At 34.8% G+C, this 27,061-nt stretch overlaps 1 protein-coding gene across 1 annotated transcript in view; it reads right to left on the reverse strand.

The window, feature by feature from the left end:
- Positions 1 to 423: 423 nt before the first annotated feature.
- Positions 424 to 27,061, reverse strand: part of Wdr24 (WD repeat domain 24) — a 351,891-nt gene continuing 325,253 nt past the window's right edge. The window contains exons 11-12 of the mRNA XM_090393912.1: positions 23,435 to 23,627; positions 424 to 636 (exon numbers count right to left, since the gene is read on the reverse strand). Of these exons, the coding sequence (XP_090250038.1) occupies positions 501 to 636; positions 23,435 to 23,627 (329 nt within the window). The 3' untranslated portion in view covers positions 424 to 500. The remainder of the gene's footprint in view (positions 637 to 23,434; positions 23,628 to 27,061) is intronic.

Consider the following 27,061-nt stretch of genomic DNA (forward strand, 5'->3'; position numbering starts at 1 on the left):
ACTATCTATATGAAAGAATATTTCTCTGATGTCTTAAATAGAATATAGCTTTGATGTAGTTATTTTATTTCGTTTATTTATCATAATTTTATTTCATTTTCACTAGAGGGCAGGCCTGTAAAATAATCGTTGATCAAATCATTGTCTCTTCAGCATCCTGTGTGAAATGTAATTTAGCTTGTCTCTGCATACATATATATGTGTGTGTGTGTATACTCCAGATGATGACCTTAATATGAAGGTCGAAATGTCGGAAAATTAAAATAATTATTTATAACATGGTTGTAGAGTCCATAATTTGTATGAATGCTGATCACTGTGTAACACTAAAGGAAAGAAGTTTGATTTTCAAATTAAAATTTTCTTCAGATACCACAGGGATTACATAGAGGGTTAAAATATTTGGAAGCATTTTCATTCATTTGGTTTATAATTTATTAACAAATCTCAGTTACATCATTAAACTCAATTATATTGCATTTGTTTCGCATTAGAAAAGGTTATGTGTATTCACACAGATGGCCACATCCTGCTGGACACCATGGATAGGCCTGAAACCATTCCTGAATATGCTGAGGATGGCCACCATGTGCACAACCCTGGCACCAAACATAAAAGCCCCTGACTACCTGGTGACTGAAATCATATAAATAAATAAAAATATAATTTAAATATGTTGTTTTAAATATTAATTCTTATTTCTCTCTCTCTCTCTCTCTCCTCTCCCTACACATAGCTATAATCCAAAATTATTTTAAAATCTACATGGTGATTGAAATCATATACATCATAAATAAAAATAGAATTTTTTCTTTTCATGTTGGGCCCATATATAAGAGGTTGATTGGCCAACCGACAGTACTTGGGAAGAGATTTGAGAAAGGAGAAAACTGTTTCAATTGGATTTGAAGATTTGTGCATTGTATTCTTTGAGAAACTTTGGAGGAGAGGCTGTTTCACAGTACAATGGCAGGAATTAAAGAAGAGAAAAAAAAAAGAAGAGAAACTTGTTCTGTGAGTTTAAAGGTGGACCATGGTGGGGTGTTCAGCAGCAGCTGCATGTGTTTCAATGGATTTAGTACGGGGGGAGGGGAATAATTAATACTAGTTTTGATGAACATTTACCATAGAAATATTCATACAACAAACTAAATGCCTGTGCAAAAGCAGGTGGAGTGAATTGGTAAGAGATGAGTCATTATTCAGTCTGACTCAAGTATTTTTAGAGAGCTCTTGGAGCACTGCTTTTGTGCAGGGATTTTTGCAGGGTTAATAGCTGTTCAGAGGAAAAGGAATGTCTTGAGCCTAGTTTTGTGGATGCTGAGGAGGCAATGGCTGTAACGTGTTTATACCAAGAGAGGCCTGATGTTGGCAATCCTAAGGAGAAAAATCTCATCTTGCTTAGGGATTTGATGCTGTGAAAGATAAGGCTGGAAGAATATGGTTCTTTTCTGTGAAATAAGACAGAACTGTATTCTACAGGTACAGAAACTGACAAGGTTATCCATGTCCCATTGAAGAATGGTTTAGAGATCTGAACAGTGGCAGCCCGTACATAAGCACTGCAACACTGCAGCACCCAAGCATTTCGTTTGTTTTTAATAAATAATAACATTTATTAAAAACAAACATTGATTGAATAGTTAATAATTGGAATTGTTTGATTAACGCTTTAGATTATGAAACAAATGCAGATGATGATATAACAAATGCACTGTGATCTAACGCCAATATTTGTTTGCTCTTGTCATTGCATGTTATGTCATTCCCAACTGTAACTGTTCAAACGGCAGTGTATTTTTAGTATGCTTACATGCCTTATTTCTGTGAGATATGAAACATTTATTATTGGTGCATGTGCCTGGTGAACTGTTTTTTGTAAATCTTATTTTATTTTGTTAAAATAAGATTATTAAAATAAGAAATAAATAAATAACATATAATTATTTATTTATTATAGATACAAGGCTGAATTATGACGAGTGTCACTGTTAAAAATATGAAAATAATTTTGTTTCAATTATCGTTACACGAAACAAATGCACTGCGATCTAACACCGATATTCGTTTGCTGTCATTGCACGTTGCATCACTAGATACACTGCCGCTTGGGCAGTGTATCTATCTTATGCCCACGCTTGTTATTTCTGTGAGATATGAAATGTTTATTATTGGCATGTGTTCGTGGCGAACTATTTTTTTGTAAATCTTATTTTATTTTGTTAAAATAACATATAATTATTTATTTCTTATAGATACAAGGCTGAATTATGATGAGTGTCACTGTTGAAAATATGAAAAGAATTATCTTTTTCAATTATTGTTACACGAAACAAATGCATTGTGCAATCTAACGCCGATATTTGTTTGCACTCGTCATTGCTATTGATACAAAACTTTTATTATTGGTGTTTGTTCATGGTGAGGATGAAATATTTTTAATAAAGCAATTTTTAATATGTAAATTTATTTATTAATAAATTCGTTACTGATTAGGAAAAAAAAGTGTTTTTTTTTTTTTTTTTTTTGCAAATGCAGCACCCCAGAAACCTTAAAATTTTCACCGGCCACCACTGGATCTGAATTTAGGCTTGCAGAGGTTTGCTCTATAATTGGGGTGGTTTCTGTTTTATAAGATTTGTCAAGTGAGATGGAAGAATCTGTCATCGCCAAAGTATGGTGTATGAAGTGGTGGAGACAGAGTTACAGAGTAGATGCCCTCCCTTGGAGGTGTCATGTAATAATAATAATAATATTTATTATTATTATTTTGGAGAGCAGTAATTTGATGGTAAGGTTCATCACCCAAGACTCTGAGGCCAGTGTATTATATGTGTACGTTGTGGCTGTTTTGCATGATGAAAAACTAGTTTCTGGAAGGAAAAAAAACTCTGCTGCCTCCAATTGAAACTGGGTAACTCCCAGTATACCTGAGGGCTCTGTCCTATCGCCTACCCTCTTTCTCATATACAGGGTGGCCATAAAATAACTTTCCCTCTTTGGAGGCATCTGTAGCTAAAACCAATAAACAGAATGAGACCAAATTTTATATTGAAACTTTTGAAGGTACGGGGAGATGATTTCTGCGAAAAAAATATTTAGTACCAAAAGTCGCCGACAGGGGAAATTTTAGCGTTGGCAGAACCGAAAACAAGTGGATAATTACATTAAAGGCAGATAAAATGGAATAATAACATTTCGATGGTACAAGCAACAGCCACGTCACTCATTCCAGCTGGATATGTGGTGTGTTACAATGATGATGATAATAATAATAATAATAAGTGACTTTTGGCTGTGGGGGTATTTGAAATCTGTTGTGTATGTTGGTGGCATTCCCAACTTGCATGTCTTGAAAGAGAACATAAAATGGGCTGTTATGAACATCCAATCCGACTCCTTACGCTCAGCTGTAGAGCATGTCGCACACCGGATGTACACAAGATAGGTCAGCACATTGAAAATTGTGTATGTGGTTCAGGGGACTCTGATTCTGATAAATAAAACATTATTTCCTGTGAGTTCAATCACTACATTAATTTCTGTTGTCTTGCAAGTTGTTGTTTTAGTTTAATTATTATTATTCTTATTATCATTGTAACACACCACATATCCAGCTGGAATGAGTGACGCGGCTGTTGCTTACACCATCGAAATGTTATTATTCTATTTTATCTGCCTTTAATGTAATTATCCGCTTTTTTCGGCTCTGCCAGCACCAAAATTTCCCCTATCGGTTACTTTTGGTACTAAATCTTTTTTTTTTTTTTTTTTTCACAGAAATCATCTCCCCATACCTTCAAAAGTCTCGATATAAAATTTGGTCTCATTCTGTTTATTGGTTTTAGCTACAGATGTCTCGAAAGAGGGAAAGTTATTTTATGGCCAACCTGTATATAAATGACCTACTTTTGCTGTTACTCTTGTATTTCCAAAGCTTTTGACAATGTTGGCATCAAGGCCTACTAAACAAATTGCCATCCTTTGATCTACCTATTACCCTCTGTAATTGGGTTTCCACTTTCCTCTTCTGTCATGGTAGATGGCTCCTGCTCTTCAACCTCCAATGCAGGACTCTGTCCGTTTACCCTCTTTCTTCTGTATGTAAATGATCTACTCTCAATCACCACTGATCATACCACAGCTTTGCAGATGATAGTACTCTCCATTCATCCTACTTATTTGATAAAACATGCAGTGCCAGATATCCCAAGCATCAAGATCATCTAACTATTACTAGTGCCTTAAATACTAATCTTTGTAATATTCTTCAATGGGGCAAGGACAATCTGGTTGCATTCAATGCCACCAAAACACAGTCTTGCCTCTTCTCTCCCAAAAAAGATCTGAGATCACATTCCCTTACACTCAGTAATACACAAATCACCAGAGAAGATCAGATCTCTCTGCTCAAACTAGCATTTACCTTCTGGAGAGACTGGAGGTAAATGTTAGTCTGAGCAAACACATCATATCAATAGCTTCCTCGGCATCCAAAAAACCAGGCATTCTCTTTCATTCAAGATGCCATTTTACATCCAACCAACTCTAACTATATACAGGGTGTTCGGGATAAATTTGACAGTTTCGTAAGGAAAAAGAAATTCTTCTTTGTATCTATTAAATTTAATGAATTGACAAAAAAACATTACAGGCAGAGTTAATTACAATACTATCAACAAGATTTACTCAAAATAACCACCATTAGCATCGATCACAGCTTCAATTCTGCTTCGGAACCTCGAACAAGCTGATGCTACAGTCTCCCTGGGAAGGGCCGCAAAAACTGTTTTAATTTTATCCATTAACTGGGCTTTTGTATTACTGGAAGTGCAATTGGTGTCTTTTTCAACTGCGCCCCATACAAAATAATCCATGGGGTTAAGGTCTGGGGAGTTTGGAGGCCAAACATTTGGACTGGTGAAGTCGTAGAAATTTTCAGACAACCATTTTTGACTTTTCCCAGAGGTGTGGCAAGGGGCCGAATCCTGCTGCCATACATACGGCCTACCATTGGCTACCCTTGTTATCCAGGGCTTGACTACAGTTAGCAACTCCACAAACAAAGCCCGAATTCCAATGCCAGGGTTCTTCAACACCTGTTCCTGCAGATTTGCGAGGAATTCTGCTGTACGAACGCAATCAGATCGTCTGCTAGGGATCTTTCTTCTTGCTACATCCTCGTAGTCACCATTGCAAGTCTCTAGTTCATGCCTGATTGTTTTTACTGTATTCAGGGAGCATTGGGCAGCAGTCGTAATATCCTTATTTTGATGGCAGGCACGAATCATCATGATACAAGTTATTCTCTTCCATGATTCAGGTGGGTTCCAGCTATCCATCCTTTCTGACATCTTGTATATGAATGAAGAAGGGTCCAAACTTTTAAATGAAGAAAAGTGTGTGTTAATACATGTAACTTACGGAAAAATATAATTAATTATAAATATGTCAAATTTATCCCGAACACCCTGCACATATCCCAAATCTTCCCATGCTTAGAATACTGCTCACATGTTGAGCACCTAAAACTTCTCTAAAAATTCTTGACACTGTCCCGAGGAGAGCAATTCAGCTCATAGATGATCCCTCTCTTAGTGATTCACTTCAGCCTCTATCTCACAGATGCAATATTTTGGCTCTACAGATATTTCAATGGTTCAATGGAATAGTAAACTGGCAACCACTGTTACCCCTATTAATACTAGAACAGCATCTGCTCAGCACTTCTTTCTTATGCAACTGCAACACAATGAACCTGCTTTTCTTTGTCCTCTTTTATTCCACCCACTTCCATCCTTTGAAATAGCCAACTGCAAGAAGTATTTCCAAACAATTACAACATGCAACTCCAAAAAAAAATTTCAATAAACTTCTGAATCCTCACCTGCATCCCAGACATGGTACTGGTGTGCTTATGGGTCCTTCTACTTCTCATATATGGTATCATTTTGAAGTTTAATGTCCTTCAGCCCAAATTTCCTAACAGTGAGGTATTCTTCCTTGGAAAATTTAATGTTCACAATATCAATTGGCTTTCCTTCTGTAACCAGACCAAGCCTGTAGAGATGCCATCACAAATAATCTTAAACAAGTTTTTCTCATGCCCACCAAATTACTAAATAACCCTAACCACAGGTTGTATCTTCCTTGGATATTTCAGATCACAGGCTTGTACTTATCTCTTCTCCAACAAGCAACATCAACGTAGTCATTCCCAACCAAGATTTAATTTGGTTGGGAATGACTTGGATTCTTATAATTGCATTATAAGAATCCAAGTGGAATAACCTTTGTGACTTCTTTTCCTTAGTTATTATTGCCTTCGGACCCAAGCATGTACATCAAACACATCACTGAAGCAATTCTCACTGGTATGGAAGCACATATTTCCCATTCCACATCCAGTTAATCTCATAAGTAAGCCCTAGCTGTACAAATGAAGAACCTGAGCATGTTGTTACTGGCTATCATCAAGAACAGAATTCTACCTTCCCTTACTGCTTACAAAAGCCCAAATTAACTACAAGACAATCATTCATCAATATATCAGAAACTGATTTCAGAACAGCCAAAAGCAGGAAGCTTGCACTGTATCCAAATGGCAGTCTCTTGCCAAAAGCTAACCTCAAATTCATGCATAGTTGATTTTGGTAATTGTCTTGCAACCATTCCAAAACCCCAGCACCCTCTCTGATCCTTCATCAGAAAGTATATGTATCCTCAATAAGTGTATAGGATACTAGAGCAGTAGTATATGATTAAGTTTACATTATTAGCTATGGAATATAACAATGTTATAGTTCAACAGTATCACACCTGTTTCAGATTTCTTCATTTTGGTGACATCAATTATATTCACAGAACACCCAGACAAGGTAGTTCTCTAATTCTGCTACTTGTTCCATTTCTTTTCCAGTGAAACTTTTAAGGTTGAAATGTTTATTTTCAATTCTGCACAATGAGTTTGACTTTGTTCTAGTAATTGCTTTTTTGCTGTTCACCCTAGTTTCCTGATGAAAGTTGTGGATTAAATGGAACTTCCTAGCCATTATGATATTTCATCATATAATATCATCATTTTTGTTTTTTACAACATATATACAAGAACAAGGTAAAATTATTTATTGATAATTATACTGCCATAATTTCATAATCAATGCCATAATTAATATATACTGCTCATATATTTTAATCTGAAATTAACAGGCCATCGTCAGCAACTTAAAAAAAATAGTTGTTACAAGGCAGAATGCAGACAATTGAAAACCTAGCTGGCAAGCATACATATGATGGTCTTTTCTTGAAGTCATAGCCCATAAGCTTTGCTTGATGAGGATAAGCATCATCGTCCTCTATAATAAATGTCTTCCCTATCGCACTCACATACGACAAACATTGCAGTCCAGGACTTTGTGTCTATAAGTTGTAGCATTCAAGATTCCACTAGGAAGCATATACAGGTAAGTGCATCCACCTAAAAAAATGCTTCCCCAAAACCATCACACTACCTGCACCATGAGTGTTCATTCCACAGATATTAGAGGGATGATAACGTGTCCCTGATTCTATCCAGATCTGAGCACACCTGGTATCACTTTGTAGAGAAAATTGAGACTTGTATTTAAACAATACTGATCCCCCAAGGGTCTTGAGTCCAGATGATATGGATCCTGACCCAATTCAAATGTTCTCTCTTGTGGAATGGGGACAGGGGCACCCAGACTACCAATTGCCTAGCAATTGTTAGATCCGATCCTAATCAGTCGTAAACTATATTTATGCCTTCATTGTTAATTTACAGCACGCTGCTGGTAGCATACTGAAAAAGTTGAATTCTATTAGCTACCAGCTATTCACGTGACGTGCAGCATACGCACTCATGAGAATTCAGCTATGAGTTTATAATTGCCTGCTACAGTCAATCAGTGATCTTTGAAGTCAGTGCACCGAACATGATTCAACGACAATCTAGCAGTGAGAGAATCCCTTTTATTATTATTTTTTATTTTTATTTGCAATAGTATCGTGCACTGGTCTACAGTTTTGTGTGGTTTTATTCAAACATTTTTATAAAAATTGTTAATAATATTAATACTATATTTATTCACCGAGGCAATATTGCTTTCCAAGCCAGCAAGAGAAAGAAAAATTGCTGATGAGAGGAGAAAATTTCAAGAAAAATGGGAACTAAATTACTTCTGCACTGAAACAATTAGTGTCGCCAAAGAATATAATATAAAAAGGCACTACGATAAAATTCACAAAGAACAATATTTACGCTTTGAGGCTAAACTGAGAGAAGAAAAATTAAGAATTATGAAGAATTCACTTCAAAGTCAACAAGTATTTTCAAAAATTAAGAAAGATAATTAATCAGCAGTGAGAGCCAGTCATGAAATCAGCTATTTATTGGCGAAACATTCCAAACCTTTTAGTGATGGTTCCTTGGTTAAGAAATGTATGATAAAAGCAGCCGAAAACGTATGTCCCAAAAATGTGCAAGTATTTAGCGATATTTCTTTGTCCAGAAATACTGTGATCTAAAGAATAACCAAAATGGCAGATAGTCTGCGTGACCATTTGCAAGAAATATCTGCAAACGTACAGTGCTTTTCAATTGCACATGACGAAAGTTTCGATATTCACGACTTGGCTCAAGTTGCTCTGTTTCTTTGGGCTGGTGACGACAATATGAATATTATGGAAGAGTTCTTGGAAATAATTCCCATTCATGGAACCACTACAGGGAAAGACATTTTTGATGCCATGTGGGGCATTTTTGAAAAATATCAACTTCCTCTGAACAGGCTCGTAGCAGTGACAACCGATGATGCTCCAGTAATGACAGGCAAAAATAAAGATTTTGTGTCAAGACTTGCAGCAAAGTTAAAGGAAATGTATCCAGACATTCCAAAACTGCAATCTTTCCACTGCATTATTCATCAGCAAGTCCTGTGCTCAAAAATGTTGGAAATGAGCAGCGTACTTAAGCCTGTGACAAATACTGTGAACTTCATCTGATCCAGAGTCCTCAATCACCGCCAGTTTGCACAATTTCTAAAAGACTTGGAGAGTGAATTTGAAGGGCTACCTTATTACACAGAGATTCGTTGGTTATCTTGTCATAAGATTCTAAAAAGCTTTTTTTTTCTACTTTTAGAGATCAAATTGTTCCTAGAAATGAAAAATCATGATGTTGCATTTCTTAATGATCAGACATGGGTACAAGATCTGGCATTCTTAGATGATATTACAGGACATTTGAATGATTTAAATGTCAAACTTCAGGGGAAAGATCGGTTAATAACACACATGTATGATGCACAGGCAAGGTTTAGATGTAAGTTAGTTTTGTTTCAAAATCATTTAAAAGAGAATATTCTAAATTACTTTCCTATGTGTGAACAGTTGAACAATAAGAATCAAAGTTTTACCTTTTCTCAATATTGTCCCAAACTAGAAAAGATAAAAGAAGAATTTGATAGGCGATTTAAAGATTTCAAGGAGCAAGAAGAGGTTTTTTTGCTTTTTATGGATCCTTTTTCCTTTAAATTTGAAAATGCTCCTATTTGTATTCAAATGGAACTTATTGATTTCCACAATGATTCCATTCTAAAAGCGAAATACCAAGAAGTTGGTGTACCAAAAATATAGTAATTTAGGTCCAAAATATCTGGAAATAAAAAGTTTTGCAGCAAATATTGTATGTTATTTTGGAAGCACCTATTTATGTGAACAATTATTCTCATGTATGAAAGGTAACAAAATAGTCCACAGATCAAGATTAACCGACATCAACCTTTCTGCCATAACAAAGATCATATGCTCACAATCTTTGAGTCCAAATTTTGACAGGCTGGTTAATAATAAATGTTGTCAAGTGTCAGGAAAAAAATAAAATACTGAAATTAAATTATTATAATTATATTATGCGAGTGTGTATATATATATATATTTTTATTTTTTTTAATTTTTTTTTATTTTTATCCCGAAAATATAATTTTTCCCCAAAATATTTTCAGTAACATTTAAAAATTCCTTTAAAAATTCAAAATATAGCCCCCCCACCCAAAAAAAATATATAGAGAAGTGTTTTATTTCAACACAAACATAAAAAATTTCAAACTAACAGGACGCTCTGTAAATTTTTGTGATGGTTATTATTGAGAGTTTATACTTTTTTTTTTTAGAATGTATAAATATATAAATATTTGATTTATTTAAATAAAATTTAATTTCATTTTAATTTGGATTAAATGCTATCTATTGTAAATATTAATATAATAAAAATATTCTTTATATTATTTTTTTTTTTTGAGTTTTCATAATCATTAGAATATTATTTTATGTCTTGTAATGCTTAGAATAAATAAAATTTTTGTTTTTAATTTTCCAATTTATTTATACTCATTTTTTCATTTCCCTTTGATTCTAATTAGTGCAGGGTTTTTTAGTTGAAAATTTTTTGCGGCCCACTTGAGATACAGTTTTATAGCAAATGGCCTGCAGTGTCCAATTTGAGTTTGACACTCCTGCTGTAAATAGTATGTGAAGGTCTCCTCTCAGTTATACAGCATTGTCCCTTGGACACCCCAAGACCAACTTAATGCAAGATAATACTTTTGTTCTTATTGCACTGAGTGGGAGTGTATAGCATTTCGTAAGCTTCTTTAAATTTTCTGATAAAGTAGTTATGTTCAATGTATGGTATATCGGTTTTTTTCACCAAAGTACCAGATGATCCTAAGTGTGTGAAAAGCTAAACCAGATTTATGTTTTCTTTTCAACATCTTTATTATGGACATCTTCATTTATAAAAAAAATTCACATTTACAGACCTGGATTTATGATATGCATCACAGTGTAGAATACAACAATACCTGCTTTCATGCATTGACTATTTTAAATTTCATCCGCTGTATTCTTGTTATTGCCTTTTTTAAAAATAAATATGCTCCTTTTGAAGCATATCTGTTGGCACACAAAACTATTTAAGCTATAGGTTTAACAATTTTTATACATACAATGGTGGTCTGAAAAGTTCTCGGCCTAACAATGAAAAAACAAATTTATAATTTCAAAATTATTTTTATTTTTCAAAATAACCTCTCTTAAGACTAATGCATTTATTCCAGTGATACTCCAGCACCATTATCTTGTCCCTGTAGTCATTCTCAATAAGATCTGCAAAATACTCCTCTACAGCTGCAATCACCTCTTGATTCGAAGAAAAACGCTGACCAGGAAAAGTTTTAGTATTGGGAAGACACAGAAGTCAGAGGGAGCCAAATCTGGGGAATAAGGTGGATGCACCAACAATTAATAGTACAGATCTCTTAATTTTCTCATTGCCAAAACACCTTTGTGGGCAGGTGCATTGTCCTGATGAAAGATGATTTTTTTCTTCTGCAAACTGTGTCTTTTCTCACGAATTTTTTCATATAGTCTGGTTAAAAGATCGGAATAATATTCTTTGGTTATTGTTTTACCCTTTTCAAGATAATTAATAAACAAAATGCCTTTACCATCCCAAAACACTGATGCCATGACCTTTCCTGCTAATAGAACTGACTTTGTCTTCTTTGGTGCTGAACAACTGGCTTCTGTCCACTGTTTTGACTGCTGTTTGGATTCTGGTCTGTAATGGTGAATCCAAGTCTCATCCATAGTAATAAATTGATGCACAAAATCAGTTTTATTCTTGTTAAAACACTCCAAGCACCGTTCAGAGATTTTGGTGCAAGTGCATTTTTGATCTGCTGTGAGCAAGCGCAGCACCCATCTTGCGAAAAGCTTTTTCATTTGCAATTCTTCATGCAAAATGCATCCTACATGTTCTTTTGAAATAGTCTCAGCATTTCATGCATTTTGACTCACCGGTCATCCAATACCATATTGTGCACTTGATCAGTGGTTTCTGCTGTTGTTACACTTTTTGGACATCCTTCATGTGGATCATCTTCAAGGCTGGTGCACCGGCCACATTTAAAGTCGGCAGCCCATTTCTTAATTGTCTAAAAAAAGGAGAAGAGTGCCCATAAACTTTTATGAACTTCGAATGAATTTCTTGTGCCATTAAACCTTCTTTTACAAAGAATTTTATAACCACACGATACTCAATTTTATCCAACACTTTTGCTTCAGACAGCTGTATAAAACAAACTACTTGATTGTGTTGATGTCATGGATACTTATGACAAATGTACCAACTTACACAAAAAAAATCTTGCCGATAGTGTTGCCATCTATGGTCGAGGCTGAGAACTTTTCAGACCACCCTCGTATATAATTAGTTCTTGTTATATGGTCATGGGAATTTATACTGGAATTTGAACAATGTCTTTACAACCCATCCACGATAGTTGTGTACTATAGGTTAACAAACCTCTCGTGAATGGATTCCACATAAAAAAACAGAAATCTAAATCTTTCACAGTTGAAGAATTATTATCATTATTTTTTACTATCGTGCATGTTTAACCTACAGTACACTAGTACTCCAGATGCACAAGAAGTTGAGGAGAAAGAAAATGCTTGTTATCATAGGATTTGAAGGTCTGCAGTTTGTATTTGTTAGAAATATAAAACAAGGAAGACTATCCAAAAAGAGAGCAGTAATAGGAATGAATGAAGATGGGGGAAAAAAAAAAAAGCCTTTTGGGAGTTAGAACTTGAATTGTGCAGAAGTATTGAATAGTTTCTACATACATTTTAAATTTAGAGAGAATAGGGAATTACTGGTGCCAATTCTGATGACCAGTGACCATGGAAATATTTGTAGAAAATGCAGATGGCAACACAAAATGTTATGTGAAATTGGACAGAATGAACTGGTAAGAGATGGGTCATTAATAAATGTAGCTGCTCTTTTCTGAACTGACTCGAATATTTTTAGGAGATTCTTAGAGATACCATCCAAGGTGTGAGAACAAAATTTCAAGGTTGGCTGGATGTGTGTGTTCATGTGTGTGATACAAGGGTCATTTCAAGTTTCTGTATGCTATGCATACATGGTCAGTGGGATGATGTAAAATCTCATTCAGGTCAGCTGTTGCAAAATGACCATTGTTGATACATCAAAATTGAAACCTTACATGGTAAAATAATCCAAACAATATTCACAAAGAACCACTGCATGGAAAATGGTCCATTACCATGGATGAAATTTCTACTGTGGTGACTGACTTATCAGACAAAGCAACACACACACACACAAAAGGACTACTGTATTTTTTTACAGTAGAAAGGAATACAGGACTGGTCTTCACCACTTCACCAAGCAGAATAGGGATTGTATTGATGATAAGTGTATTTTGTTAAATACGTGTTTGGTTAACAATAAGCATGCAGAACTTTTGAATTTTTTTTTTTTTTTTAATATTTATCATAGCTTTTTCATATTTATGGCAAGAAAGATTGGAGATCAGAGTTATTCTAAGAACAGAAACAAGGCATGAATAAATTTTACTAGGACTAAAATAACAAGGATAGCAAAGTTTATCAAATGAGAAAGAGCAGTGCAGCATACTGTGTTCAGCAAAACTATGAACTGCATTTGCAGAGAATGTCATTGGTATAGAGAAGGAAGTAAACAGGTGAAAGATCAAAGCTCAGTATTAGTTACAAAGTTCAAGAATAAAGATTCATCTGCTAATGCAAGTAAGAGAGAAAGTTGGCAACTCTGTTTGAAAACTTCAGAAAACAGATCATAATGATGAGAATTTACTTCACAGGCATTTGTGCTGAACCTGATCAAATTCTTTAGAAATAAAGAATAAATATTTTGGATTCTTCAAACTTTTCCATTGCTATTTATCTAAAAGTTGTTGACATTATGAGCAAGATTATCTCCTGCTAATTGCCAGTGACAAAATCTATGAGTTAAATAACGGATAGTTTCCAAACCATACGCTACATAAATACCAGTGGAATATGAGGCAAAAAAATGGCAACATAGAAGAGGTCAAGTTTGGAGCACAAAACTTTAGAGTGAAATTTGTCTTTCTAATGAAAATTTTTCATTAGAAAGACAAATGACAAGCATAGGTCAAGAAAGAATTACTATTGTTTTGATACAATGCAAGGTTCATTCTTTGGTCTTTTCATAATCAGTTTTGGATGTGTTGATAATTTGCTTATAAATATTTCATGTTTTAGCATAAATAAGAGAAAAAAAAATGCGCTACATTTACTTTTTCTTTTGTAAGCCTTGGCACTTCATGGAGAATCAAAACTTTACATAAGAGACATGAATATAAAGTTGAATGGGAATAAATGGTTTCCTATCAGCATGAATTGTTTCAGTGATATGTTCAGTGCTTATGTTTCAAAAGGATGAACAATATTGTAATCATGATGCTAGACAATATATGGGTGAGAGTGGTTGTGTAAGTGTTGCTGCATGGGATAAAGAATTATCATTAAATTATGGTAAGTTGCTTGCAGGACAAGCATTGACAATATATTCAGAAAGAGTGTTTTGAGAGTGTCTACAATTATCTGGTATTCTAACAGACATGTAATCAATTTGTGTAAGATCACTGATGATAGCAAATGCATAGGTATCTCTGCCAGAGATACCAAAATAATCAAATATCAGTACAGTTTGGAAAAAGAAAGCAACTAGAGTTAAGAATAATAAAGTTCAACTGAGGAAAAGCAAAATTAAAAAAAAAGAAATCAAAATTTTCAGAATTTTGGTGGCATTAGAAGAACAATATAGACTGTAAATGAATCCTATAGGATAGAAGACAGAATGAGCAATTTTTAGCTAACGTTGAATGCTTTTTTGACATGGTATATATCAGAGTGAACGTGTGTATACCTTTTGAGATGAGAGTCCAAAACGAGCATAGTTGGGAAAATTAAAATGAGTAGTGTTTAAAGAAGCTAAAACATGAATTTCTTAGGCATAATTTTGCAGATTGGAGTAGGAAATTAAAATTTTTGAAGTTGGAACTAGGACATATACAGGGTATTTCAAAAGGGGTGTATACAACTTTGCGAGAGAACAGAGAACTTGAAAGATGTACAAAAACTGAGTGAGTGTCATAATGTAGTGAAACACATCAATTTTTGGTCATGTAACTTTATTACCAAATGACAACAACACTCGATGTCGTGATACGTCACACCATTTGAAAATGGTGACTTTTAATGGTACAGAGCAAGCACATATGTTTTGGTTTGAGAAAACGACCTCTGCAACACAAGTTCAGAGGAATTTCCACATGTAGTACAGCATAGAACCTCCTAGTAAGCTCATGATCTACATGCTGCACAACAATTTTATAGAAACAGGTTGTACTGTGTGTGTGTCATCCAAAGTCAACAGAAAGGCTGTGTGCTGCTGGTGTGGAAGAAGTTCGGGAAAGTTTCCACAGAAGCCCTGGAAAGTCAACCGGACAGTGTTTCTTCAATTTGGAATTCCACACATGACTGTGTGGTATGTTTTAAGACAGTGTCTACATTTAAGGCCTTACAAATTTATGCTCGCACAACATTCGAAGAAAGATGATAAGAAGATATGCCAGGATTTCTATACAGAAATCATCAGTAGAATAAAACAAAATTAGGACTTTTTGGGCACAACGAACTTCACTGACCTTCATGTAAGTGGGCAAGTAAACACTCACAACTGCAGAATTTGGGGAAGTGAAAAACCACACAGCATCATAGAACATGTTTGCGGTACCCTAAAGGCTAAATTTTTTTGGGCTATAAGCAAGACGAAAGTGTACAAACCCTTCTTTTTTTCAGAGTCTACTGTTACTGGTTACTGGTGGTGAATATCTGGACATGCTACAAGGGTAGATACCTAATACCATAATTAGATGATGATAACCATAGTGGACGCTTACATTTCCAGCAAGATGGAGCACCTCCTCATTGCCTGACAGATGTAAGGTCATACCTTGACACCCATTTTCCAGGCAGATAGATTGGTAGAGGGGCTTGTTGCATGGCCACCATGTTATCCTCGACCTTACACTGTTAAATTTTTTTGTGGGTCTTTGTGAAAGATCGAGTGTTCATACCACCACCACCACCAGCCAATTTGAATGAGCTGCTTTCCAGAATTACTGCCACCATTGTTGAAATTATGCCAGATATGCTTGCTCTGCCATGTGTGGGAGGAAACTGATTACAGATGGGATGTATGCAGAATTACTGGAGGCAGTCATATCAAACTTTAACTGTCTGTGTTGAAACTACAAGTGTTACGCTATATCTGCACAGTAATAATAATTGTTCACCTATTGCTATTTACCTTCTATTGTCATTCAAAGTTGTATATCCCCCTTTTGAAACACCCTGTATTTGTAAAGAGAATTTGGAAGGCTATGAGAAGTTTGCCTTTTTCCACATGAATTAAACTATTTCTTTTTTGCTTTATTTTTTCAGGCCGGCAAGATTTGAAATTGTAAAAGACAAAGACTGTACACAATGGAGAATTTTACCCTAATCTGAAAATCATTCCTTGCAGTATATATTACTACTAGACTCCATACATACACATAAACAGAATAGTGAAATCAAGTTTAGTTACTAGCAGACCTGGAATCCTCCTAAAACTAAAACCTAAAATATTATTAGTGATGCAGTCCAGTATCCTATTTAGATGCTTGGCTATGGAACAACCATTTTAGAGCCGTATATCCTTGAAAAGAAGAAATGTTTTCCATGATGTCTAACCTGACTCTGAAATATAATGCATGTTGGAAGAAGTAAAAAGTTAACTGATCCATGTCTGGACTCGAAATATAGTTTTTAGTCACTTCAAGCTTCCAATACAAGTAGGAGCACTGCCCACATTCACTCCATAATAGTTTCCTTTTGTCTGGTAGTAGTTTAATATCTGTTGGCTGGAGGCAGATATATATATCCAGGGCTACTAATAAGCCAACATACTGAACTTCACCAAAGCCTGACAAACTCAACTTTCCGGTGATCAAAACAAGTTCCATAAGCATGTCAGACTTCGAGTTTAGTCCTAGATACTGCAACTGGGGCTATTTCAAGAAAAACCTTAATCCCTTTTTTAGGCCAACTAGAGTGACATCCTTTGTCACTTCATTGTGACCATTGTGTTGGTAGTTAGAAGGGCAAATACAGGAAAATAAAAAGAATGATAAAATCTTAGGTGTTATGTGCAAATAGTATTTGTCAAGCCCTGAAGCCAGGGAAAATCAAGGTATAATTAAAGAAAAAAATGAAGATTTAAAAGAATTCTTCTGAGGTCATCAGATTTAGTGCTATAAATGAAAGACTGAAAACAGTTTCCCAACCAGAAAAGCAGCTGAAAGGAAATTATAGAAATAATTCCACTTGTATTTATAATGTGAAACAAGAATAAGAATGCTCAGGTAAAGTCCATAATAAAATCGAGAAGAGAGCTAATATTAGTAGTATACAATAATCATTAATGAGGAAAATTAGTTGTGTTATAAAATTCATTAGGATTATATGGAATTCTACTAGGCGAATGTGTAATTTGTGTTAGGTGTTGACGATCCAATTTTATTAAATCCTAATTTTTGAGGAAAAGAAAAAAAAAGTCAAAATTTTTAACTGTTAGACCTTTCCAACCTCATGCCTTTCATTATCTCTAGTTGTAAATGAATAATACTTCTTAGAAAATGTAAACATAAACTTCTCAAGATGTTTTAATCCTTGAAAGATCTACATTAAAAGGATTCTAACAGTAAAGGTCTACAAAATTTGCAACTATTCAAATATGATACAGCATGTTAATTTGATGTTTAGAGGAAAACACACATCTAGAGATAAATACTAGCTAAATAATACTGATAATAATAAATTTATTCAACTAATAAAGTATCATGCCAGTATTTCTCCTTGATGACCAAGGTATCTTCATGGGCACAAAGAAATACGCTAAGCATGTGCACATAGGCATGCTAGCAAGAAGGTAAACACAGACTGAGAGTGAACGTAGGCTCTTGCAGTCCTAGCTGGTGTCTTCTTTGAGTACTGATATGAATCTTGACGATGGTATCTCAGATTTTTGGTAAAGTGAGGCAGTCGAAGTGGTTAAAGATTTAGTGAATGTTGTAATATTCACTAATGCTTTGGTAATTCTGTGGTAGATTCTTGAAATAGTCCCTCAGATTTATATTTTCTTCTGTATAAAACAGAAATTTTCTTCCATTGGATACAGTGATCAATAACCATGGCATGGTCTGCTACTCAGAAATGGCTGTAGTGCAGGTAACGGACATAGTTTATGTGTTCCTCCAGACTGATATTAGCTGTTTTTCCTGTTTGTGGAAAGTAAGATAGTTTGCACAAACAGGAGCACAGGATGTTGTGGATGCAAAGATGGACTAGATCAGGAGTGTCAAACTCAATTGGACCACAGGTCATTTGCCATAAAACTGTATCTCAAGTGAGCCGTAAAAAATTTTCGACTAAAAAACCTGCACTAATTAGAATCGAAGGAAAGCGAAAGAATGCGTATAAATAAATTGGAAAATTAATAACAAAAATTGTATTTATTCTAAGTCATTGCAAGACAGAAAATAATAGTATAATGATCATGAGAACTCAAAAAAAAAAATAACAATAAAGAATATTTTTATTATATTAATATTTACAATAGCATTTAAAAAAAATTAAACTAAAATTAAATTTTATTTGAATAAATCAAATATTCATACAGTCTAAAAAAAATATAAACTCCCATTAATTACCATCACAAAAATTTACAGAGTCTCCTGTTAGTGTGAAATTTTTTGTATTTGTGTTGAAATAAAATACTTCTATTTATTTATTTTTATTTTTATTTTTTTTTGGGGGGGAGGGATCTATATTTTGGGGATTTTTTAAATGTTAATGAAAATATTTTGGGTAAAAATTATATTTTCTGGTTAAAATATATATACTTGCATAATATAATTATAGTAATTTTAAGTAATTTAATTGTAATATTTTATTTTTTCCTGACACTTGACTGTTTATTGTTAACCAGCTTGCCAAAATTTGGACTCAAAGTTTATGGCAGAAAGATTGACATCAGTTAATCTTGATCTGTGGGCTGTTTTGTTACCTTTCATACATGAGAATAATTGTTCACATAAATATGTGCTTCCAAAATAACATACAATATATGCTGCAAAACTTTTTATTTCCGGATATTTTTGACCTAAATAACTGTATATGTTTGGAACACCAACTTCTTGGTATTTTGCTTTTAGAATGGAATCATTTTGGAAATCAATAAGTTCCATTTGAATACAAATAGGAGCATTTTCAAATTTAAACGAAAAAGGATCTGTAAAAAAGTGAAAAAGCTTCTTTTTTTGCTCCTTAAAATCTTTAAATCGCCTATCAAATTCTTCTTTAACCTTTTCTAGTTTGAGACAATATTGAGAAAAGGTAAAACTTTGACTCTTATTGTTCAACTGTTCACACATAGGAAAGTAATTTAGAATCTTTCTTTCACTACGCATTATTCCTGCTTCCTATGTAGGGTCTGCGTGTTACTTAGATGCGACTTCTTGTTAGTAACACTCTCAACCGACCTATCACCTAGTCTGCCGCTGGGGGATATATTTTTGACTGTAGAAGCGTATGTTCACGGGGCCAGTTTGCGGGATGAAAAACGCCAGCTAAACTAGTGGAAAAAACCATACTGCCCGTGCCCAAGACCGGCTAACTTGGCTATGCCTGAAGAAGATCATCAAATTCCTCATCTTCGACGGGAATCGAACCCGGGACTCTCCTTCCCCAGGCATATGGTTGTGAAACGAAAAGCCACTGGGCTAACCGCACAGACATAGGAAAGTAATTTAGAATATTCTCTTTTAAATGATTTTGAAACAAAACTAATTTGCATCTAAAACTTGCCAGTGCATCATACATGTGTGTTATTATCTGATATTTCCCCTGAAGTCTGACATTTAAATCATTTAAATGTCCTGTATTATCAACTAATAATGCTAGATCTTGTATCCACATCTGATCATTAAGAAATGCAACATCATGATTTTTCATTTCTAGGAACAATTTGATCTCCTCTATATATATAAAAAAAAAAAAAAAAAAAAAAAAAATTATAACCTTATGACAAGATAACCAACGAATCTCTGTGTAATAAGGGGTAGCCCTTCAAATTCACTCTCCAATCCTTTAAGAAATTGTGCAAACTGGCGACAATTGAGGCCTCTGGATTGGATGAAGTTCACAGTATTTGTCACAGGCTTGAGTACGCTGCTCATTTCCAATATTTTGGAGCACAGGACCTGCTGATGAATAATGCAGTGGAAAGATTGCAGTTATGCAATTTCTGGATACATTTTCTTTAACTTTGCTGCAAGTCTTGATACAAAACCTTTATTTTTGCCTATCATTGCTGAAGCACCATCGGTTGTACGAGCCTGTTCAGAGGAAGTTGGTATTTCTCCAAAATGCTCCACACGGCGTCAAAAATGTCTTCCACTGTGGTGGTTCCATGGATGTGAATCATTTCCAAGAACACTTCAGTAATATTCATATTGTCGTCACCAGCCCAAAGAAACAGAGCAACTTGAGCCAAGTCGTGAATATCGAAACTTTCGTCACGTGCAATTGAAAAGCACTGTACGTTTGCAGATATTTCTTGCAAATGGTCACGCAGACTATCTGCCATTTTGGTTATTCTTTAGATCACAGTATTTCTGGACAAAGAAATATCGCTAAATACTTGCACATTTTTGGGACATACGTTTTCGGCTGCTTTTATCATACATTTCTTAACCAAGGAACCATCACTAAAAGGTTTGGAATGTTTCGCCAATAAATAGCTGATTTCATGACTGGCTCTCACTGCTGATTAATTATCTTTCTTAATTTTTGAAAATACTTGTTGACTTTGAAGTGAATTCTTCATACTTCTTAATTTTTCTTCTCTCAGTTTACCCTCAAAGCGTAAATATTGTTCTTTGTGAATTTTATCGTAGTGCTTTTTTTTTATATTATATTATTTGGAGACACTAATTGTTTTGCCATTACAAATAATGCACACAATTTTGTCCTTTGTTTCAGTGCAAAGTAATTTAATTCCCATTTTTCTTGAAATTTTCTCCCCTCATCAGCAATTTTTCTCTTTCTTGTTGTCTTAGAAAGCGACATTGCCTGGATGAATAAATATATTATTAATAACAATTTTTATGAAAATGTTTGAATAAAAACGTACAAAACTGTAGATCAGTGCATGATATTATTGCAAATAAAAAATAATAATAAAAAAAAGGGATTCTATCACTGCTAGGTTGTCATTGAATTGTGTTCGGCGCACTGACATGTGTTTCAAAGATCACTGATTGACTGTAGCAGGCAATTATAAAATCATAGCCTGCATTCACATGAGCTACCAGCAGAGTGCTATATATTAACAATGAAAGCATAAACATAGTTTACGACTGATTAGGATCAGATCTAACATTGAAATTGCGATATAAATTTTTATTATTGCAATTATATTATGGCAGGTCGTTGCATCCATATTGTAACTATAAATGTCGTATGAAAATGAATAAATCAATACCGTATTTACTCGAATATAACTTGCACTTTTTTCCCCAAAATTAAAGCTAAAAAATCGTGGTGCGAGATAAAGTTTTCAGGAAAAAACTGAAAATGTGGATGACTTAACAAGAATCTCCTATCCGTTATCACTACTTCCGGCCTCAAGAGAGTTTTCCTTGTGTGCATTGTCAAAGTCATCTACCCAAATAGCGTCATCTTCATTTCCATTATTCCAAGTAAAAGTTACAAGTAATTTACAAGATTTTAGATATGTAATGAACAACCCTTTACAAATGACTAATGAGAAGTGAAAGCAGAGCATGAAATAGACAGCAATGGCAGGCCAATAGAGCTGCTATGAAGATGTGCATATGACTGGTGTGGTATTAACAAAAGATCATGTTACCAAAACACAAAGTCAAGCTGACAGTTTTTGAGTTGAAACTCTAATTCTCTTCAACCAAATTCCATAATATCTGAAACTGCCATGATAACAACATTCACTCTATATGTCTTAGTTTTAACACGTTTATGAATTTTTTTGCAGCTTTGAGTTAGTGGGTGCACTCACACATCTCTAACTAAAAACAATACAAAACTAAAAAAAACGCAACAACAAGCAGGCAAAATAGCCGTATAAATAATAGCTTTTAAGAGGAGTAACATGGGAATTTTCCCAGAAATAACACCTATAAAAACAACAGTTTTTAGTTAGATACAGTGCAACATATGGTTTTGCTTGAGTCTAAACAGCATGGTCAATGTGGGAGGGGGGACATGTGATTCATTAATTAGTGCCGTTTTTATCCCAGTTGTCTCTAATTGCACTAAAGAATATATTACACATGTTGAGAAATATATTACACGGACAGCAAATGTCTCTGTCCTTTATTCAGTGTACAATAAAACTACTTGTTTTTCTTGTATCTGCAATATAATGGCAGTTGGAGAGGGTGCGCTGTTTACCGTGGGGAGCAAGTTATCGCCCCGACGTTAAAGTGGTTAAACTTTATTTGCGTGTGCGATGTATATGCAAAACTTTTTAATTTCTTTTTTTGTAAAGTAAAATCAGGGGTGATAATCATATACATGGATGAGTTATATTCGAGTTAATACGATATTTCTGTTTTATTATAAAAAACAACCATCCTTATTTGAAATCTTTCTTTGAGGCGTCAAGAGCTGCAAGAAATTGCTTTGTGGGCCGCATGTGGCCCGCCAGTTTGACACCCCCCCTGAACTAGATGATGGAGAGGATCTTCTGATAAGTAGATAAGGTAGCTAATTTTTGGTATGGCTTGAAGGAGATCTGTATGTCACACCTACTCTTTTTTAGAAGATGTGAAATGTTTTCTGAGGTGTCCTGGATGTAGGGAATGGCAGTGAATGTTTTGTGTTTTTGGTGTTTTTTTTTGTAGTGGGAGATGGGATGGCAGAGAGAGTTCTGTTGATTTTGTGAAAGCCATTAGCTAAAAAACTGTTGAGAATATAATTGATTTCTATGGAGAGACTAATGTGGTGAGCAAACATTTTTGGCTTGATTTGCTAAGCTTTCATAAAATGACATTGCCAAAAGGGGTGGTCATGTGATAGCTGTACCTTCCAGTACGGTTGGGCAGATTTCCTGTAGAGAAAAGGATAAGGATTCATTCAGTACTCGAGTGACCAGTGTGTGTCAAGGAAGGGCAGACAGTTGTTTTCCTTTTCGACAGATTCTTGGATGTTGGCTGTAGAGGTGAGCTAAAAATGTTTCCAACATATTCCAGACATTATTGGCATATAATTTGTTAGGTAAATAAATTTAGTTATTTATTTTTATTTTATAAACATATCAAAATGATTAAGAAATGGAAGAAAAAAAACGAAACACAATTTAAAAATATTTGCAATTATTCTAACTTACCATACACTACAAGATGAAAGTACAACTTTACAATTGTCACAGTACCAACCAACTCGAACCATTTGCTTCCTGCAATATCCACATAAACTATGAACAGTTGTTGATTGTTGGTTCATTGTGTTTATTGATGAGAGACTACTCAAACGTATGACTTGATTGGCCACATTCCAAAGCTGAAAATGACTAAGCAAATCTGAAAATAAAGAGGCTAATGATAATATAATGTAAGAAAGCTACCAAATAAACAAAAGTATAATAAAAATTATACAGAAAAAGGGTTGTTTGTTTTATCCTGTGGATTGGTATAGTACAACCACTGCCAAAATATTTTTATATAATACCAGCATTGGGGTCATGCACAATATTTGTTAATCTGCAGAAGATTCTTCATAGGGTAGAGAGAGATGGAACAAGAGGCCATCGCTGAAAGCCGTATAAAGTGGCTGTGAGCAAGAGAGTGAAAAGAGTCTTTCTATGGAGAGTGGTACGTGAGTGGAATGCATTGTGGTGAGTGCAGAAACTCTTTTTTGCATGAGAGCATGAGCCTCCCAAAATTTTTGGTGTGTTATGTGAAAGTTCAATTCAAAAAAATATTGTGACTTAAGTTGGATTATATATGAATCAAAGCTAAGCTTAATTGTTTAAATTGAAATTTTGTGCAAAATGCTTAGAAGCAGTAATAGCAGTTCATATCTTGTCCTGAACTCTTTTTTGCATGAGAGCATGAGCCTCCCAAAATTTTTGGTGTGTTATGTGAAAGTTCAATTCAAAAAAATATTGTGACTTAAGTTGGATTATATATGAATCAAAGCTAAGCTTAATTGTTTAAATTGAAATTTTGTGCAAAATGCTTAGAAGCAGTAATAGCAGTTCATATCTTGTCCTGAACTACTAAAACATAGCATATTACATCATAAAATATATTATGCAAACATAATTCAAAGGATGTAATAACAGTTGTGGCAAATTTTCTCTTTCATGTATATGTTCAAACTAAGCAATTCATATAGAGAAAAGAATCAAATGAGCATAATCTCTGAATTAAAACATTCAGACCAGTGTTTCCCAAACTGTGCACTGTGGTTCCCTGGGGCACTGTGAAATATTCCAATATTTTCACTGAAATGACACTTAACCCACATGGTTTTAGGATCAGGCCATCGATATTTTGGTCAAGTTCAAATGGATTCAAGACCCATTCAGGGCCAAAGCTCCATCTGAATTTACTAGTAGAAGAAGAAAATCTTATTGTCTTGTAATAATACATTGAAGACAAAATTTGGCAGCATGGAACTGACTGACTTTTGGATATCAGTATAAGATAAATATCCGCTGCTAAGTGGTAAAGTTCAGTGAATTTTAATTCCATTTGCAATGTCATATTTGTGAAAAGCTGGATTTTTTGTGGCCGCTGTGATAAAAAGTAAGTAAGTATCATGCAAAAATCAACGTGGAACAGGAACTGAGGTTGGCTGTGTCCAGTTTGATTCCAAGATTAGAGAAGATGTCCAGTAAACAACAGGTTCACCCATCCCACTAATTACAAGTTATTTATTCAATGATTTGATTGTTCAAAATATGTACTTATTTAATACTTTTTACATAAATTGTTTGTGAATTTGAAATGCATGTTTCACTTATTTTTTTAACTTAACCAATCTAACTGCACCAACTAACATTTGCAGTGTTAGGTCTACCTAACACTGCAAATGTTAGGTAGACCTACGTTCTGACTTTGGGCACCGTGGAAAAATCCCGATACACTAAGGGTGTTGTGAACTGAAAAAGTTTGGGAACCACTGATTCAAACTATGAGATATTTTGGATCAAAATTAAGCAACTAAGGTTTACCTTTCATTGCAAAATCTATCTTATTAGTGATACCGTGTTAACAGAGGATTAAGACAGAAGGGATATTATTATTATTATTATTATACAGGTATCTCCATGGAGTGAAAAGGCTCATTGCAGATGACTTGCAGTAACCATCATTCATGACTATATCTATCATACCTCTCCTTAAACTCATTCACTGTCAAGGCATTCACAACTACCTGTGGCAATCCATTCCACTCATTCATCATCTCCAAGAAAAAAATCTAGTCCACACTCACTTATTAACAACACTCTTCCACTACTTCAGGGAGTAACCCCCCCCCCCCCTTGTTCTCGCTGTACTCATCATGTATTGAAAAATTTTTATTTTGTGCTAATCTTATAAAATCTTCTAGTAACTTATGTTTCAATCATGTCCCATCTCTTCTGACTGTCAAGTAAACTCTGCCACCCACAAACTTTCCACTATTGTCACAGATGGAGAGCATTCCACAGACTTGTCATCGTGTGGTGGAGTAGATCCAGAGACGAGTGACCAAGCTGATCACTCATCTTTGAATCTGCTTCACCACCACCAGCACCTTCTGACCTCCAAGAAACACATGTGACCAAATCTGTGTATAATAGTCAAGATATAGCTGAATCATAGCTTTGTAAAGAGTGATAATAAAATAACCTCCTTGTCTTTATTGTCAGTGTGTTCTTCAATATTCAAGTAATGGATGTTGAAGACATGTTGTTCTTGAAAACCTGGATGCTGTAATGTACTCCTTTAGGCAATACTTGGTGAATATGCATGTTGAGTAGCTTGTATTTGTGTTATCATAAATTTAGAAAAACCTGGAGGAATAATGGACACCAGTTCAGTAAAACATGGCTCAAGAAAGTAGCTGAGAAAACAGATGAGGTAGAAACAGATCATCTAAGAGATATCAACTGCAGAAAGTTTCTGTAAGAGCAGTCACTGATTAATCTTAGGTTGGACAGCATAAAGAATATTTAGGGAGATTTGTGGAGCACCAGCCCAGTTATTATTATTATTAACATTAGCCCTCTGTGAAGTCAAAAAGATCCATTGTGGGAGGCTCACACTCTCATGCAAAAAATAGTTTCTGCACTCGCCACACTTTCAGGAATGCATACCACTCTCCATCGAAACTCTCCTCTCACTCTCTTGCTCACAGCCACTTTATACAGCTTCCAGGGATGGCCTCTTGTTCTACAAATGTCTCTCTCTCTACCCTATGAAGAATCTCCTGCAGATTAATTTGGTAATAATCCCTCAACAACAACTTATGTCTCAATCATATCCCATCTCCTTCTTCTATACACACAATGCTCTATAAGCTGCATTCATTCAATGTCCTCCTATCCCACATTCCATACACCTGAAAAGGTTAGTGAACCTTTTCTGGACCCTCTCTTATGACATCGTCATTCCTTTGATGAAAGCCATACAGAGGAGAACCATACCCTCTTAGCTTCTGTATCAATGTTCTGTGATGTTCTTGCAATTTTAGCAAGATCAATGTGATCCCTAAACTTCAAGTTTCTATCCACCATCATTCTCAGATTTCTGATCTGTTCCACCTCCTTCAAAATTTCTCCATTAACTGTATACTCTGCATCCTAATTTTGCCAACCAAATTTCAATACCCTACACCTTGCAACATAAACCTGATAGCTTCACTTACTCACCCACTCAATAGTCTGTTCAGATCCTCTTCCAAGGCCATGTCTACTCTGCTTCTCATAGTTTTTCCAAATCTACATCATCTGCATGTCTATAGT

This window comes from Typopeltis vanoorti, chromosome 6 (genome assembly GCF_054136105.1).
Source record: "Typopeltis vanoorti isolate ZY-2024b chromosome 6, IOZ_Tvanoo_1.0, whole genome shotgun sequence".
Classification (NCBI taxonomy): Eukaryota; Metazoa; Arthropoda; class Arachnida; order Uropygi; family Thelyphonidae; genus Typopeltis; species Typopeltis vanoorti.